The sequence below is a fragment of the Macaca thibetana genome, chromosome 1, assembly GCF_024542745.1.
Source record: "Macaca thibetana thibetana isolate TM-01 chromosome 1, ASM2454274v1, whole genome shotgun sequence".
Taxonomy (NCBI): Eukaryota; Metazoa; Chordata; class Mammalia; order Primates; family Cercopithecidae; genus Macaca; species Macaca thibetana.
Genome location: NC_065578.1, coordinates 98,714,633 through 98,733,823, shown reverse-complemented (window position 1 = coordinate 98,733,823; position 19,191 = coordinate 98,714,633). Strand labels below are relative to the sequence as shown.

Here is a 19,191-nt window from a genome sequence, read left to right as displayed (position 1 = left end):
TGCTCACAGGCACATGATCTGGAACCTGCTCACTCTAGGTTTTCTTGTCACCCTAGATTCATTCTGACTTGACAGCTTGCATTCTGATTCATGAGTTACTCATAGAAATCATTATGAGAGGACCAGGGTAATTCTTCAGTCACCGCCTCCAGACCAAGAGTGCTGGCTTGCACATTACCCTGTTTTGCATTTTTCTTCACTGCTTACTGTCACCTAACCACCACTCCTCCAATTGCTTCTCCACCCACACACCTGGGATTCATGACACAGAAACTTTGTTGCCACATTCTAATTCCTAGAAACATGCAAAGACTTACTTTTTCCTTCGGATAATGGACTTTCTAGACCTATTGCTGACGCAGGCTCTGGAACATGTTCTCTAGGGTGGAATGGATCATCCTTCCAGTCGAGAGAGGGTATGTGGCCCTTTGTCCACAGTATTTTGTTACATTAGGGAATATTTTCTCTGTGTTCAGCTACATGTCCTGGAGTTTTATTTCCTTGCCTGAGTTTGCAATGCTGTTAAGCTGTCTATTGTTTTCTTATCTTCTCAATGTGATGGGAAGAAAATGCTTAGTGGAGCAGAGTCCGGGGCATGAGTTAGACCTGATTTTTCCTCTTGTGGGAAAGAAATTTGTGTATAATTATCTACTAGGGATTAAGCAAAGCCATCAATTATTTTGAGCTTACATGTTATAGGTAAAAATAATTTTATGCCGACTTACTGGGAATGAATAGAAAACATTCAGGTGGGTGTGATGTATTGTGGGTGACTATTCAACTATATTAAAAGAAATAAAAGACCTATGACTGGAACAACATTAAGATGGCCCCATGCTATGCAGAAGAGACAAAGGTTTAAAAACTGGTTTGATTCAGATGATGATAGCCAGGTCTATAGATTTTCTATAGGTCTCACGAAAGATGAAAGGTAACATTAGGGGCTACAACCAAGGAAAAATGGCCATGATGCAGTACTCAATGGTGACATTTCAAAGTGTAGTAACTTCTGGATAAAAACACTCCAGGAAAATTGAAATGGAATCATTCGTGTGACTGAAGTAATTTCTGAAGAGTTTGTCTGTTCATTCTGGCCTGCTGACGTTTGTTCTCCATTTTAAAAAACTGAACACAGATCCACCGAAACCATTTTAAAATAAATTCATGCTTCAACCAGAGCTAAGGCACAAATAAGTTGAAATGCATGGCATATTAGCTCTCAAAACAAGGGCAACAAATGTAAATAACACATTTCAGATACAAAGCCCAAATTTTGGTGTTTTAACAGTTTCTTGTACAATGTACAACTCATCATGTACTGAAATTATACATCTAAATTTTAGTGTAAGAGACTTAATATCTATAATTAAATATGACATTTCTATTTGAAAAAGAAAACATTTCTTTTCTTTGTGGTTCCCCACACCCACCAACGAATCTGACGGCTCGTCTGAGGAAGGAGTTGAAGTTGCAGCCTCCGGCATTAATATTGGGCTCCAGTCCAACCCCATTTCTTCTTTTGGAGAGGCAACAGTAGAGAATTCCTTCTCCTACCATAATCTGCAAAGATAGAAGGGTATTCAGGAAAAGGCATGTTGGAATACCTATTAAGCCAACAGGTATAAAGGAATTACATGTCACTTTTTAACATATCAATTCAATAAAGTAAGGATGTAAATTTTCTTAAAAGTTTTAGAGGCACAGTCATTTCTTCTGAGAATTTGATCAAGCAGTGAGAATTAAGTAATCAGGCCACTCTAATGAGATTTGGTAGGGTCTTCTGGACTCTTATGTACTGGAAGATTTTACCAGCAGATTAGGTCCATAAATCAATTTGGGATTGAGCAGAAGGATCAATCCATGGAAAGTGTGTGAATGTAGAAAGGTGCTGTCTACAGCATAGCTGTCCCATAAATATTTCTGCAATGATAGAACTGTCCTTCACACTGTCCAATACAGTAGCCACTACCCATATGTGGGTATTGATCACTTGAAATATAGCTACCACAAATGAGTAGCTGAATTTTTAGTCTTATTCCATTGTATTAATTATTTAAAAATTAAATAAACAAATATAAAATGAAGTGGCCACGGGTGGCCAGTGGCTGTCTTATCAGAGAATGCAGATTACAAGAGAATCTAGGTCAGCAGGATAATATTTCCTAGGTATAGACATTTAGACAATGTGTTCACAATGGACAGAGAATCATACAGTAGTATCAAGAGGACTCTCTTAAGATAAGGAACAGGGCACTTTGCTGTAGGATTTTAGGACCTGTGAGATCAATGAAGGAACTCAATGTGATTTAGACATGATTTTCTTCAGTAAGTTTTCTTTGAAACCTCTTACTGTACCCTAAATTGAATTACATCTCCATCTATGTGGCTCCCTTATCTTGTCCTTCCCTCTAGCATAGCTTTATGAAATTGTTCATTTGGCTGTCTCTCACTAGACTGGGGCCTTCTGAAGGAAGAACCATTTCTTATTTATCTTTCACCTTCACTGTCTAGCACAGTGCCTGGCACGGTGAGATTTGCATGTTTGGCTTTTACTGTGGGACTCACATTTGCTAACTACCTTAGGCATTTGGGTTGTCAATTATCCTGTACAACAGAAGCAAGATTTAAAATGGTCCATTTTATTCATGAAAAAGTTTTTCAAATATTTGAGATAATTGTGCCTAAAAGATTGTTGTGAAATTAGATATTGGTTTGCTATAAATGTGTGGAGCTGAGGAAAGTACGATTAGTGAGATACTAACAGTCTCTTAAATGAGATACTAACAGTCTCTTAAATACAAATAATCATGTCACTGTAAATATTATAACTCTGATTAGGACTGAAACAAGTTTTCCAGGGAAAACCTCTCAGTTGTCATTACTAGCTTAACATTTATTTTATGAAGTGTTCAAAATTACAGTTAAAAAACAAAGCTAATGACAGTAAGCCTATGGCCTTCTGCTTTGAATACTTAAATGACTATATTTACTTTTGTAGGGAATATGGTACATGTTTAATTATAAATAATCTTACTTTGTATAAAAAATTTAAAGAATAATTATCACAGTAGAACTCTACATATAACCATATGTGTGAAAATCATGTGGCATAATAAACTCTTTTAAAATCAATCATTATAGAAACAATCAAAAGGAATTCATTTCAAACCATTGGATGCTGAGTTAACCATGTATACTTTTTGAAAAATACAGTCCTACATTAGCATTTCAAGTTAGACATGGAAATTCAATAGATTCTATACTCTGTGTAGACAGATACAACATAATACAGCACTTGCACAGAATAATATAACTGCTACCTCAAAATCATCATCTCCAGAAAATTAACCACTTATTCCTGAAATGTATTGTATTCAGCTAAAAGAGATTAATTTCACCTTCACTTCCTCAATAAAAATTCTGTGAATAATTTTGTTTTCTCTTTGTATTTGTAATGATTCATGTCTTGTCCATGAGTGTTGAATTACATAAGAATTTATCTGTATTTTGTCATACAATACAACAGTCATTATCTCAAATGACCTTGAGACCTTGAGATTTCAGGAGTTTTTTTTTTTGAGACTGAGTCTTGCTCTGTAGGCCAGGCTGGAGTGCAATGGCATGATCTTGGCTCACTGCAACCTCTGCCTCCCAGGTTCAAGCCATTCTCCTGCCTCAGCCTCCCAAGTAGCTGGGAATACAGGCATGCGCCATCAAGGCTGGCTAATTTTTGTATTTTTAGTAGAGACAGGGTTTCACCTTGTTGTCCAGGTTGGTCGCGAACTCCTGACCTCAAGTGATCCACCTGCCTCTGCCTCCCAGAGTGCTGGGATTACAGGTGTGAGCCATCGCTCCGGGCCAAGAGTTTTATTTTAGTTGTTTGAATATGTTCAAAACTCATATGTAAAAGAAGTGCAACGCTTATTTGGCTAGACCATGTAATGTGTATAGAGGTTTCTTATCAGTATTCTGACATCACCCAACCATCCCTGTCATTAAACAGGACATTCATTTTCTCACACTCACTTCTGTCACTTAACCTCAGCTAATGTCATTCACGAGTTTTCAAAATAATTCAATTTGGCATAAAGCTAGGTCTCCTCAGGGTATGGGGATCTGTTTCCCAGTGCGTTTCCAAACGCCTAGCTTGTTTCCCCCTTTTGAATGGCACACTGTTGTACTGCAGTATGGTGTCAGAATTTAGGTTCTGATAAGAAAATTATTTGTTGCTGTTGCATTTGTAAACAGAAAACAGTTTACAACAAGTATCTTTTCGCAGTCTCTGTTTTGTTCCGTACCCAACCCTGAAAAGAACACAATTTGTTGTTGTTATGGACAGGTGTTGGGAGGAGATGTTATAATGACTACTTCAGGGGAGGTTTTGAGAAGAAATACATTTCTTAGTAGTATAAGGAACCTGGCCATGGAACAGTCATCATAGGGAGAACTCACAATCCAAAAGTCTTTCTTGTAAAAGAAAACAACAAAAATTATGATAGTATTCTTCACAGTATCCTCAATATTTAAATTTTCAATGAATGTTTTTTGGAAGCCCCAACATGTCTAATATTCTGCATATTGATTGTGTAGTCTCTTAAAGCTAAGTCTATCCCAGGAGCTAGAATTAAATTCTGATAGAATTCTTCTATAAAATTAGATGTATTAATTGTTTAACAATATGTAGTAAAATTGTAATTCCAGTAAGAAAAAGTGCACTTTTTTTTCTGTTCACATAGACTTCATGAAGATTTATGATAAACCCAAATAGTCTTTCTCATTTTCTCTGAGAAATAATCTCCGAAGAACCTAAAACAGAATGCTTGTTTTATCACTCAAAAGTAAATGAAAATTGAATATTAAGGAAGAAATTTTTCAGTTTAAGGGCAATTTCAGAAAAATAAACATATACATTTCACATAAATGAAATACATTTTTCCACTTTCATGTATAACATCACGAAGACAAGTTATTTTTAAACATCTCTCAAAGCATTAAAAAATCTGGGAAGCAAATACTGAATGATTCATATTTAAATTCCTGCATACAAATTAGCTGATCTTTGTATTCATAGGAAGGTCCTTTTGGAGAATCTGGCTGAAGCAAGGCCTTTTGTTTTGCTTTGCCTTCCCTCCACTCCACGTGGCGGGTGGCGGTTCTCCTCACACAAGTCCTTTTGGACACTCATCCCCAAACGGAGAGTTCTGCTTACCTCCCTATCCCTTCTCACTACCCCGTTTTTGGAACAGGCTTATGCTGCCCTAAAGATAGAAAAGAAAATGACATCCTGGAAAGTCAGAAATTAGAGTCTGTTATTTTTACTGTCAGGAAGAGAGGGGGAAAGGAGTTAGCATAGCTATATATGTAGGAAGATTCGAGATAGAATTATGGTTTTAGAACAAGATGAAAGCAGACTCTAGAGGATCACTGCTGAGAAAATGTATGTTTTGGGAGAAGGCCTTCAAAACCAAAGAAAAAAAAATGAAATTAGAGTGAAATCTAGAAGTATAGTGTATGTTTGGAGAGAAAGCTGTGACAAAGTGTTTGATGTCAGCAAAGTCTAGTCTGTCTCACCATCCAGTTAGTTACCTAAAACCTATCAAACCAGTGTGGTGGGATGAATTGCTGTCATCTTGGAGTATCCTGAAGTGATATAGGGAAACCAGGGATCCTGAAGCATAAATAGTTCCCCAGTTTGCCTTTCCTTCCATGAAGAGGCATGCAGCAGCTATGGAGGCTCCATGGAGACCTAGGAATTGAATGATGCCTTTCTGGAAGGAGTTGGCACTGGAATTCCCAGGTCAGCCAGGTGAAAGGGAGCCATGGTGGAGTTTCTCTTTTATTTCTCAGACCTCAAGAAAGAAAGCTTTAACGCCAGATCCCTCAGAAAGCATCCCAAACTTGTATATTGAGAATTTATTATAGGATGTGAAGGAGTCAACACAAGCAGGCACACAGTGATGACACCAAGCTTATTGTCCCCTGGACATGTAACAGTGTCAGCAAAAGAAGCAACATGAAATAAATAGTGCTGGCGGGGAGTGCCACAACTGAATTTGCTTTCCTAGCAACTTGATAAAATACCCTAGGGGAGAAAGACTTCTGGATATGTACAATCAAATTGTTTAAATGATTAAATATCAATACAACTTTTATAACAGAGGCATGATCATTTGTATAGTATTTTATGTAATTTATTTCAAATTCAAATATATCAATTATAATAATTTTGAGCACTTTACCCAATTAGGATAAGCGCTTTCTGGTGTGGCAGTATGATACATTTAAAGCATCTATATGTGTATATATACATATATATAAACTTTATATACATTATAAACTTTAAGCTTTTATTTTAAGTTCAGGGATACATGTGCACGATGTGCAGGTTTGTTACATAGGCAACGCATGTCATGGGGATTTGTTGTACTGATTATTTCATCACCCAGGTATTACACCTAGTATCCATTAGTTACTTTTACTGATCCTCTTCCTCCTCCTAGTCTCTGCCCTCAGGTAGACCCTAGTATGTGTCTTTCTCCTCTATGTGTCTATGTGTTCTCAATGTTCAACTCCCAGCTATGAATGAGAACATGCGGTGTTTGGTTTTCTGTTCCTGTGTTAGTTTGCTAAGGATAATGGCCTCTACATCCATCCATGTCCCTGCAAAAGACATGATTTCATTCTTTTTATAGCTGCATAGTATTCCGTGGTGTATATGTACCACATTTTCTTTATCCAGTCTATAATTGATGGGCATTTAGGTTGATTCTATGTCTTTGCTATTCTGAATAGTGCTGCAATGAATATATGTGTACATGTATCTTTATAATAGAATGATTTCTATTCCTTTGGGTATATACCCAGTAATGGGATTGGTGGGTTGAATGGTAGTTCTGAATTTAGGTCTTTGAGGAATCACCACACTGTCTTCCACAATGGTTGAACCCACAACAGTGTATAAATGTTCCTTTTTCTCCACAACCTCACCACCATCTTAATATTTTTTGATTTTTTAATAATTGCCATTTTGACTGGTATGAGATAATATGTCATTGTCGTTTTGATTTGCATTTCTCTAATGATCAGTAATGTTGAGCTTTTTTTCATATGCTAGTTGGCTACATGTATGCCTTCTTTTGAGGAGTGTCTGTTCATGTCCTTTGCCCACTTTTCAATAGGATTGGATTTTTTTGTAAATTTGTTTGAGTTTCTTATAAATGTTAGATATGAGACCTTTGTTAGGTGCATAATTTGCAAGATTTTTCTCCCATTCTGTAGGTTGTCTATTTACTCTGTTGAAAGTTTATTTTGATGTGCAGAAGCTCTTTAGTTTAATTAGATCCCATTTTTCAATTTTTGGTTTCGTTGCAATTGCTTTTGGTGTCTTCATCATGAAATCTTTGCCTGTGCCTATGTCCTGAATGGTAGTGCCTAAGCTGTCTTCCAAGGTTTTTATAGTGTTGGGTTTTACATGTAAGTCTTTAATTAATCTTGAGTTGATTTTTGTATATGGTGTAAGGAAGGGATCCAGTTTCAATTTTCTGCATATGGCTAGCCAGTTATCCCAGCATCATTTATTGAATAAGGAATCCTTTCCCTATTGCTTGTTTTTGTCAGGATGGTCAAAGATCAGATAGTTGTAGGTGTGCAGTCTTATTTCTGGGTGCCCTATTCTGTTCCATTGATCTATGTGTCTGTTCTTGTACCAGTACCATGCTGTTTTGGTTACTGTAACCCTGTAGTATAGTTTGAACTTGGGTAACGTGATGCCTCCAGCTTTGTTCTTTTTGCTTAGGATTACTTTGGCTCTTTGGGCTCTTTTTTGGTTCCATATGAATTTTGAAATAGATTATTTCTAGTTCTCTGAAGAATGTCATTGGTAGTTCAATGGGAATAGAATCGAATCTATAAATTGCTTTGCACAGTATGGCCATTTTAATGATATTGATGTTTTCCCATGAGTATGGAATATTTTTCCATTTGTTTGTGTCATCTCCAATTTATTTGAGCAGTGGTTTGTAGTTCTCCTTGTAGAGCTCTTTCACTTCCCTTGTTAGCTGTATTCCTAGATATTTCATTATTTCTGTGGCAGTTGTGAATGGGAGTTCTTTTGTGATTTGGCTCTCAGCTTAACTGTTGTTGGGGTATAGGATTGCTAGTGATTTTTGCACAATAGTTTTGTGTCCTGAGACTTTGTTGAAGTTGCTTATCAGCTTAAGAAGCTTTTGGACTGAGACAGTGGGGTTTTCTAGACATTGAATCATGTCCTCTGGTGACTAGTCAGCAATAGTCTTACTTCTTCTCTTCCTATTTGAATGCCCTTCATTTCTTTTTCTTGCCTGATTGCTCTGGCCAGAATTTAATGCTAGGTTGAATAGGAGTGGTGAGAGAGGGCATCCTCATCTTGTGCTGTTTTTCAATGGGGAATGCTTCAAGCTTTTGCCCATTCAGTATGATGTTTGGGTTTGTCACATATGGCTGTTATTATTTTGATGTATGTTCCCTCAATACCTAGTTTATTGAGAGTTTTTAACATGAAGCAATGTCAAATTTTATTGAAAGACTTTTCTGCATCTATTGAGATAATCATGTGGCTTTTGTCTTTAGTTCTGTTTTTCTGCCCTGGTAAAATGACTGCATAATATGAATTTTTTATTAAAACTTTAGTAAATGACAGGAAAATACTGTTATTCTGAGCAATATTACACTCTAAGAATATTTTATTAGTCTCAGAGTCTCAGCTTCTTCCAAGTACATCATTAATAGTTCTAATAATCGGACAGTCACTGTAGAATAACTCATTAATTTATAAAGTATTTAGAGACCTTTTAAATATGATAAAGTTCTATGAAAATTGTTTCCATTTTATCTTCTGAGAATATTTTATACACTATGTATTTAAAGTGTAAACAGCATTATATTAAATAATTCCGAGCATTATTCAGTATTGGGGAATTTAAAAAATCCATAGCTACATAAAAGTGTAGAGTTTAGAACATCTATGCAGAGACTCTTCTTAAACTGCCGCTGTCCTGAACCTGAACAGGTCAATTAACTAGAATGTGAAGCTTTCAAATAAAGCTTTTAATTTCATAGCCATTTCCTTTGACATTCACGAACATGCTAAAAGCAAAACACGAGTTTTTCACCGTAGAAGTCAATATCATTTCCCTTGAAAAGTGTTTCTTGTCCTCTTAGGTAGTATTTTTGGGGCAAAAGAGGTGGTGAAAATGGTTGGCCAGTCTTATTTGTTAATAGATTTATCTAAAAGTGTGTTACAATGTATGTTAACACATTAAAAACAACTATGTTTTGAATTTAGTTCTAGTACATTAGAGCATTTCTTTATGTACATATTTTATTTATTTAATTATTTATTTTAGATTTTTTTATTGGTACATGATAGATGTACATCTTTTCAGGATATAGCTGATAATTTGATACATTCATATAACATGTAAAGATCAAATCAGGGTAATTAGGGTATTCATCATCTTATATATTTATCTTTTCTTTATGCTAGGAACACTTAAATTGTTCTCTTCTAGCTCTTTTGAATTTATGAACATTTTAAAATGCAAATGCCTTTTCTGAATATAAAACAGTTTATTCTTTGAGCATGTCCGTATGTATGTGTATGTGTTCATGCATGCATGCCTTGAATGAGTTTTTATATCTTTACTTTATAATTATTTATGCTCAGTACTCATAATCAATAAACAGTGATAATCTAGTAAAAAAATGAAACTGTAAGTGGTACCAAATGCACTTTTGGAAGACAGTCTGTTGAATATGTAATTTCCCCCCCATTTTTTCAGGCTTCAGATACTAAATAAACACATGTAAAGTAAGTTAATTAGGAAGTGTATCAGAAATATCTTATTAGCCATTCAAAGAGAATTATAAAGTTACAAAACTTTTCATAATGATTTATAAAAATAAACACTAGGAATCAATCATTTTTCAAATCATAGAATGTTTAAATTCTAATGCCAATAACGTTATGCTATTAACTTCCACATGATACTGTCAATATATCTCAAAGACACGATTTTGATTTAAGATTTACAGTTCATCTTTTGTTTGCTTTGAACCCATTTATTATACAAATGTGGTGATTTTTAGTTTTTCAGGACTGATAAACACAATTTTGGGGGTAATTCTTACCGTAATTGCAGGTCCAGCAAAAGCCAAGCTAAGCAACATGAGGAATGGAATTGCCTCCTGGGTTGGTTCAATGTACGGCATGCTAAGACTCCGATCATAGCAGCTAAATCCGGAGTGTACGGGTTTGAAGACATCTGTGAGTTCGAGGAAATAGAGGCTAACCACCGATGATGCCAATATAGGCAACTAAGAATGAAGGACAAAGAAGATCAATTTATTCTACCTGACATACAGGCCATACATAGAAAACAAGCGGCTTTCTCTCCTTCTCTCACTATTTCTCTCTGATTCCAGAGTTAAAAATCATTTGTAAGTTCTATTGCTTCTACCTTCAACGTGGATTCCAATTCACCCACCTTAGTCACAGCCTGTTACGAGTCGACCCCAACCTTCTAACTGGTGCTACACTTTCACTCCCACCCTCCCACTATACCCATTCATTTTCCACACAGCATTCCAAGGGGTCTTGTAAAGGTATTTCAGATCAGACATGTCAACATCACTGATAATCAGAGAAATGCAAATCAAAACCACAATGAGACACCACCTCATACCAGTCAGAATGGCAATTATTAAAAAGTCAGGAAACAATAGATGCTGGTGAGGCTTTGGAGAAATAGAAATGCTTTTACACTGTTGGTGGGAATGTAAATTAGTTTAACCATTGTGGAAGACAGTATGGCGATTCTTCAAGGGTCTAGAACCAGAAATACCATTTGACCCAGCAATCCCATTACTGGGTATATACCCAAAGGAATAGAAATCATTCTAGTATAAAGACATATGTAGCCGGGCGCGGTGGCTCAAGCCTGTAATCCCAGCACTTTGGGAGGCCGAGGCGGGCGGATCACGAGGTCAGGAGATCGAGACCATCCTGGCTAACACGGTGAAACCCCGTCTCTACTAAAAATACAAAAAACTAGCCGGGCGCGGTGGCGGGCGCCTGTAGTCCCAGCTACTCGGGAGGCTGAGGCAGGAGAATGGCGTAAACCCGGGAGGCGGAGCTTGCAGTGAGCTGAGATCCGGCCACGGCACTCCAGCCTGGGTGACAGAGCAAGACTCCGTCTCAAAAAAAAAAAAAAAAAAAAGACATATGTACATGTATGTTTATTGCAGCACTGTTTACAATAGTGAAGACATGGAACCACAAATACCCATCAATGATACACTAGATAAAGAAAATTTAGTATGTATACACCATGGAATACTATGCAGCCATAAAGAGGAATGAGATCATGTCCTTTACAGAGGCATGGATGAAGCTGGAAGCCATCATTCTCAGCAAACTAACACAAGAACAGATAACCAAACATGCATATTCTCATTCATAACTGGGAGTTTAACATTGAGAACACATGGACACAGAGAGGGGAACAACACACACCAGGGCCTGTTGGAGGGTGGAGGTTGAGGGGAAGGAACTTAGAAGATAGGTTGATAGGTGCAGGAAACCACCACGGCACACGTATACTTATGTAACAAACCTGCATATTCTGCACATGTATCCCCCTTTTCTTTAGAAGAAATAAAGAAAGCAAACAAACAAACAACAACAACAACGAAGTATTTCAGATCGCATCACTTCCTATCTGAATCACTCTAGTGGTTCCCACTCAACTTGAATAAAATCCAAATGCCATCCCATGCAATGCAAGTTGCTTCATGCTTTGGCTCTTGATTCTTCTTGTACCAGATTTTCATCACTCCTCAGCCCCCTGCTCACTGAAATCTAACTGGTTTTCATTCTTTTCCTGTAATAGTCGAATTCATTTCTGCCCAGGATCCTTTGCACTTGCTGTTTCTTCTTCCTTTTGTGCTCTTTTTCTGGCTCTTTATACTACTGGCTTCTTTACATCATTTAATGATGACTTTCTGCACGCTCTACCCAAGGCAGCTCTTGATCCATCCTTCACTCTCTACCTTATCATTTTGCTTGATTTTTTTCATGACACTTATCATTAACTGAAATTACCTTGCCAGTTTAATACTTCACTTATTTGTTTTTCATCTCTCCCAATCTCCCACTGAAATAAGTGCTCTATGAAGTGAGAGTCTGCCAGTGTTATTTATAAGTCCTGGCACTTGGTAGGCAGGGAATACATCATTTAATAATTTAAGGAAGCAATCAATACTTGCTGATAACTAGCTAATTGAATAAATGCATAAACCTTAATTTAACTACAATAACTAGACTGGAGTTACCAGATTTACCTAATAAAAATACAGGTCACCCAGCAAAACCAGAATTTCAGATAGCAATGAATAATTTTTAGTGTAAGTATACCCCATGCAATATTTGAGAGAGACTTATACTGAAAATTGTTCATTGTTTATCTGAAAATCCTGACTTCACTGGGTTTCATCTATTTGGTCTCCCTAAACTAGGCACAGTGTACTTTCTAGGTTTTGTGTACCCTTTTTGCGTTCAATTATTTATTCATTCATGTTTGAATGTGCCAGGCACTGTGTAGGTAGATGTAATACATTGAACAAAAGATAGACTTGGTCATCAAGGAGCAGTAGCTTAGTGAGAGACCTGCTCTCAGCCAAACAGAAAATATCACAAATGCTTAATCTAGTGCCAGACTTTCCAGAACCTGAAAATGTAGACTTATATAACACTCAAAGAATTGCTTAGTTTAAGGCTTTGTTCCTTTAGAGGATATAATATTTATTTAAGCAAACAGGAAATGTTTTTTATAAAGACAATATTTACTACTCATGATTTCTGATTGTTTGGTTTGAAAAAACAATTTTTTAATTTTTATTTTTAGAGGACAACATTATGCCTTCTATTCCCAAGAGGTCTTTTTTTTGTAATTAAGAAATAATTAGGTTTACTGGGGGAAAAAAAAGAAATACATAGTAAGTAATCTTGCATTATCTTTCTGTTTTTCAGATGGATGCTTTGTAGAGAACAAAAAGTATATCAAAAACATTTATTTTTTCTTATCGACTATTATTCGATCACTTCAAGTATCTGATCATTCCCCCTCACTACTTCCCTCTTCGATAGTGCACGAATAGTAGCTTTCAATCTTGACCAATAAATCAGCACTTCATGGTGCATGCACATTATTTAAATTTCCACTTAAATCCATATAAATATATTTAAGTATTAATTTAACAAGTACTTCATAAAGTGCTTACTATGTGTCAATTTTTCTGTTTTAGATATTTTAATTAATCTGACACATTTTAAACTCATTTAACCTAAAACTTTCTATTGTGATATAAGATAACTGCTATCAGTATCCTCATTTTGCAGGTGGATAAGCAGTCACCTGTCATAAGTGACAGAGGTGGATTTTGAATACATGAATTCTAGTTCCAAAGTCAACAATATCTGGAATAAATAGCTTATAAATGTTATTAAGTATTGTTATTGTTATAACTAGTAACAATAATATATTCGTTAAACATCACCTTTCTCATGAAGCTTTGCTTGATAATACCTTTTGAGAGTAATTTCTTTAGTCTTAATCCCCTAGTACTTCTTTTTAGGAAATTTCTACCCACTGCTCTTTTTTATGTGCTATAAAATAGGTTTAGTCTTTTGCTTTGCTTCCCAAACTAAAATCGCCTTAAGGCAGGGGTCTAATCGTACTGATTTCTGTGTTGCCACTAATATACATTATAGTGACTTCCAAATATATATGCATGTATCTCTCTATATAATATATGCTACATTAACATATGAATTAATTTGTCACTAATATTATGCATTAGTCTTTTCAGCCAGTAGCCTTCCTGAAACTGACAATTTTTCCAATTATATCATTTTTCCAATTATATAATTTTCCATATTAATATCTTCTACATTTCTATAGAAGCATGTTTTAAAACCTTCATTTGTTTCCATAATAAGAATCATTTTTTCGCTGGGCCCAGTGGTTCATGCCTGTAATCCCAGCAGTTTGGGAGGTGGGCGGATCACGAGGTCAGGAGTTTGAGACCAGCCTGACCAACATGGTGAAATCCCATCTCTATTAAAAAGAATCTTTTTTTCTTTTTGATATCTATTTCTCTTATTTTTTCAAAAGCATATTTACTCTGTTCCTTACATCATTTTGTTTGTAATAAAGAGTAACTTGTATAAAATCTTCATTACATTCATTATATTTTAGAAATAAATAATTTTATACATGGTGTTCCCATAGTGTAGTTTACTACCCAATGTAATGAATTAAATGACAATGTTTATTTCTAACATAATTGTCTTCAGAGTTACCTTTTTATCTTTGAAATGCTCAACAAGAGTTTTTTTTTTTTTTTTTTGAGTGTAAGGAATTTAACAGATGGTATGTGCCAATTTTGGCATACATATAGAATTGATATGCACATAATAAAATTACACAGACTTGTTTTGATTACATTTAAAATGAGATTTTGAAAATGAGATTTAAAGAGATTTTTTAAAAGTATGTAGCCAAACACTACAAATTTTATTCTCCAGTCATGATATAGCCCTCAAAAAAGTGTGAACCAAACTTTCTTTTTTCTTTTTTTGGAGGGGCGCCATCTTGGCTCACTGCAACCTCCACCTCCCGGGTTCAAGTGATTCTCCTGCCTCAGCCTCCCGAGTAGCTGGGACTACAGGCGTGTGCCACCATGCCTGACTAATTTTTTGTATTTTTAGTAGAGATGTGGTTTCACCGTGTTAGCCAGGATAGTCTTGATCTGCTGACCTCGGTTATCCACCTGCCTTGGCCTCCCAAAGTGCTGGGGTTACAGACATGAGCGGCCGTGCCCATCTGAACCAAGCTATTTGTATGCAGCAATAGAGAGGAGAGAAATTACCTGAGGATTAGGAAAACGGTTTATTTTCAAAAAGAAAAGATTGATTCTTATAATTACCATCCACTAAGGAACCTGTGAGTGAAAATAATAGAGCAATTTTTAAGAAGAAAAATTATAACTGTTTTAGAGAACAGGGCAAACAAAAGAAAGGTGTTTCAAAATACCACATTTGCTAGTCAATATTGATTTTTCTGATGTCAACTTTAAAAAGACAAATTTAGACTATATATCCATTTTAGTGAAACATTTTATCAAATCTATCATGACACTTTATCTAGATCAGATAGCTTACTTGTTTTTAGCATGATTATAATAAGGACAAACTACTTTTCTTTGGGGAGAGTTCACTTTGCTCTGAGCCTAGGGCAAAACAGATCAGCTCCATTCTTTGCCTTCTTCATAGCCATCATGAATTCAGAGTCCTATAAGAGCCTTTTGAACTGGTGGAAACCATAGTCACAAAGGGCCAATTAATATATATGGTAATGGTGGCTCATCCATTTAGTCATTCAACAAATATCTTTGGGAGCCTGCTAGCCCAAGGCCTTGTTCTAGGTCCTGGGAATACAGTTATGATAAAACAAAATCTTTGTCCCTATGAATATTTCATTGTAGTTGAGGAAGCCAGGTAAAAAATATATATTATATATATTAAATGTATGTCAGAAATATATATATCAGAAAGAACACATACTATAAAGAAGAGGGCTGTGTAATTAAGTGCCTGAATTCCTATTTTAGATCAAGGAAAACCTATTTGAGTAGGTGCCATTTAAGCAGGGACTTGAATGGGCAAGAAAGAACTAACCGGATAAAAACCAGGTGAAAAGCATAATCAAATGGAGGCAGTGATACAAAATGAAGTCAGAGAGGTAGATTTGGGACCAGACGTTGCAGAGTCCTGAAGTCCAAGCAGGAAGTTAGAATTTTATTTAAAGTAGGATCAGAAACATTCCGGAGAGTTCAAGCAGAGGTGTAATAGGATTTGCAATGTATTTTACAAAGATCTCTGGCTGTCAGATTGAGGATGATCATGGCGGGTCAAAAGTAGGAATAGGGTAAAAATTTAGAAGGCTGTTCAAAACTCAACGAATATGTATTGAATGCCTAGTAGGCACCCAGCACTTCTCTAAGTGTAAGGAATGTAGCGGTAAACCAAACAGAGAACTCCATGCACTCACAGAGCTTACATTCTAGTAGATGCATGGCAATGGCGGAAATCCAGGAGAGATGAGGCAGCATGTCCTAGAGTTTAGTACTGGAGATACAAAGAAACTGGTAGATTGTTGATATGGTTTTGGAGACAGACATAACAAACCTTGTTTATGGCTTGATCAGTGAAGAAGATAAAACAATAAAGGTTGATTTCAAAGATGGGGTTTGAGGAATTAGGTCAGTGATGTCATTCCTTGGGATAGGAAGAAGTTTGGATGGAAAGAATAGAAGATTCTGTTTTGAAAGTATTAAAACTGTTACGTCTCTTAGTTATTAAAGTAAGATGTCGACTTGGAGCTAACAGGAGAGACCAAGGCTGGAGGCATAAAGCTGCAAATTATTGGTACTAGATGATTTAAGCAGCAAAATCCTCACTTTTGGAGAACAACGCTAGCATAAGACATTTCAAAGTTAAATTATTTTAGCTTTGATATAAGTAATGTCACAAGAAGGCAAAGAAAATAATTGTGTATATTCGTGCCAATCATATGCAAGATCTATTATAAGAGATAAAGGAAGATTTTAATATTAATAACACATTTAAAATGAGATGCTTGGAACCAACTTGATAAATACCCTGAAATCATATAAAATGTGAAATTTGAAACAGTAATACAGTACATTGAAATTCAATTCAAACTGGGAAAAAAATGCTAGCAGATCAAAGCAATTGTATTAAAGCCTGTAGCCATGAAGAAGGTTGTCACAGGTCAACACACACGTGGTGAGGGGATTTTCTACTTCCTACAGTATGATCTTTAGTGGTATTCTGTAGTTTTTTTTTGCCTTGTAGCTAATACAGATTAATATTTTCTTCAAATATTGATAATAATAATAAAATAATATTAGGGTTTATGATATATAAAACTATCTTCGCTCTAAGTATAGCATATTCAGATTGGCTGCAAAGAACTTCAAAAATACAGATTATAAACATACAGTAACACTTAAAGTGTCATTAAGGGAAATAATTGGTCAGAATGAGTCTGCAACATTACTTAAGGTCTAGAAGTCTAAACTGGTTTTTATACATAAAACAGATACGGCTTGTATGACATGAATAGATACAAATTGAAACAGGGCAGTGTGATTGAGGGAAACCGGTCTGGCCTCAGGACCAGAAGAATCCAGTTTCTCCCCTTATTTATTCTGCCAGCTTCTTCTGGGATTTGGAAAAGTCTCTTAACCTTTCTGGGCGTCATTTCTTATCAATGAAATGATGGGTTTTTTTTTACATTGCAATCTAATACTGAAATGCTTCATATACTGTCATGAATGAAGAATCATTTCTCTCATTTATTTCACACTGTCACTGCCATATATAAAGCATTAGGGCCTTTAAAAAAAACTCTATTCTCTTCATAATTTGTTTCATCCTCCACAATGCTTCCAAACTAATTTTCCTAGAATTCACACCTCATCGCGCATTTAATGGTGCCCCATTAATAACAAAATAACGTGCAAACTTTTTAGAATGATATTTATGACTTTTTAAAATATGGCCTTGATCTGCCTTTCTTGGTTAATTTTGCTTTCCACCTACTCTCCACTCTCCTAAACCAGAAAGACAGCCCATGTTCCCATTATATTTATATTTCAAAAAGATGCGTTCTAGTCTCTGCTTCACGTTACAGTTCCACATTTATTTCTTATAAAAGTTGGACTTATCCTTTCAGGTTGAGGTCATAGAATTTTTTTCTCCCTGAAACCTTCTCCAGGCTCTCCACTCAGAATTGAAGACTCCATCTCATATACTACATATATAACTTTATCAAAGGATCTGTTAGTCTGCCTCTGATTATAGTTATTTATATATTGCCAGCCCTTGCCCTAAGATCAAGTACTCAAAAGTGAAACCTTTGCAATTTACCCAGTGCTTTGAATGTTCTAGGTGTCCAATAAATGTTCACTGAATTTAATTGAAAGAAATCAAGAAATTTTGATTAAAGGAACAAAAAACATAGACAATTTCTGAAAAATACACAGCAGGTGTTGAAGACTTAGGTGCCAGATACTAGTTAAGTTTAAAAGATTGCTATATTCAATCTACACTGTATAAAGTATCTATCAGTATCCCCAAATTACGAATGAGAAAACTGAGGCAGAAATAGTTTACATAAATTGTGCAATAGCCACAAAGCCCCCAGGTGGGAACACCCAGACTCCTACCCAGGTGTCTAAGTTGGGAAATGTGCTCAAAATTCTTTGCTCATGGAACTCATCTGGCTTTCCTCCTCCACACCGCTAAGATAACTGCATGTGGGGTGCCCATATGGGGAGAGGGGGTCCTAGGGGACAGGTGCAGTTTGAAGAAGGCCACTCTGTTTCTCTTAATTCTTATTACTCTCAAACATGTTCTCTACTCACTTATTCCTTATCATCCAAACATGAAAATTGCTTTGTTTGTTCCAATCTGAGATCTGTCTTTTCTAGAGCTCCTCTCAGTTTCGGTAGAATTTATTAGGTATGTACTCAGACCTAAAAAGCAAAGGACATTTACTGAGTTTTCATTTAGACATTTCCTCCTAATTATCTAATTTAATTCTTATAACCTCCTTGGGATTCTTAAGATAAATTTAAGATAAGGACCGTGGCCCAGATAAGTAAAATAGAACGCCTGGCTGCAAAGGCCAGTAATAGAAACCTGGTCTGTTAAATTCCTGGAAGCATGCACCGCCGTGTATCCTGCTGCCATTCTGCCACATGTCACCATCTGGCACTAGTCTAGTGCTTTTCAGGAAAGGATAGCCCCAGGCTTCAATGAGATTGCCAGTTTAAAGGACACAAGGAGAGAGATGGCCATGTGTCAAGGGGTTTCAACGGCAACAACAGCAAAGGGCTGGCAGGCACTTTCAAATCACACTCTCACTGATGTGGTGCCCTCAGGTCTGGAAGGTTCTTCCCTGGGCAGTTTCTGTGAAGTCATTTGTATTTTTTTGGTTTTGGGAATATCTTAAGAGCATTTAATTATATTTTGGATATGGTCTGCTTTTATTTTCACTTTTGTCT

At 36.0% G+C, this 19,191-nt stretch overlaps 1 protein-coding gene across 2 annotated transcripts in view; it reads right to left on the bottom strand.

The window, feature by feature from the left end:
• Nucleotides 1-19,191, bottom strand: part of PLPPR4 (phospholipid phosphatase related 4) — a 45,509-nt gene that overhangs the window by 10,822 nt on the left and 15,496 nt on the right. For both annotated transcript variants that reach the window (XM_050778483.1, XM_050778491.1), the window contains exons 2-3: nucleotides 10,168-10,353; nucleotides 1,431-1,560 (exon numbers count right to left, since the gene is read on the bottom strand). In XM_050778483.1, the coding sequence (XP_050634440.1) occupies nucleotides 1,431-1,560; nucleotides 10,168-10,353 (316 nt within the window). The remainder of the gene's footprint in view (nucleotides 1-1,430; nucleotides 1,561-10,167; nucleotides 10,354-19,191) is intronic.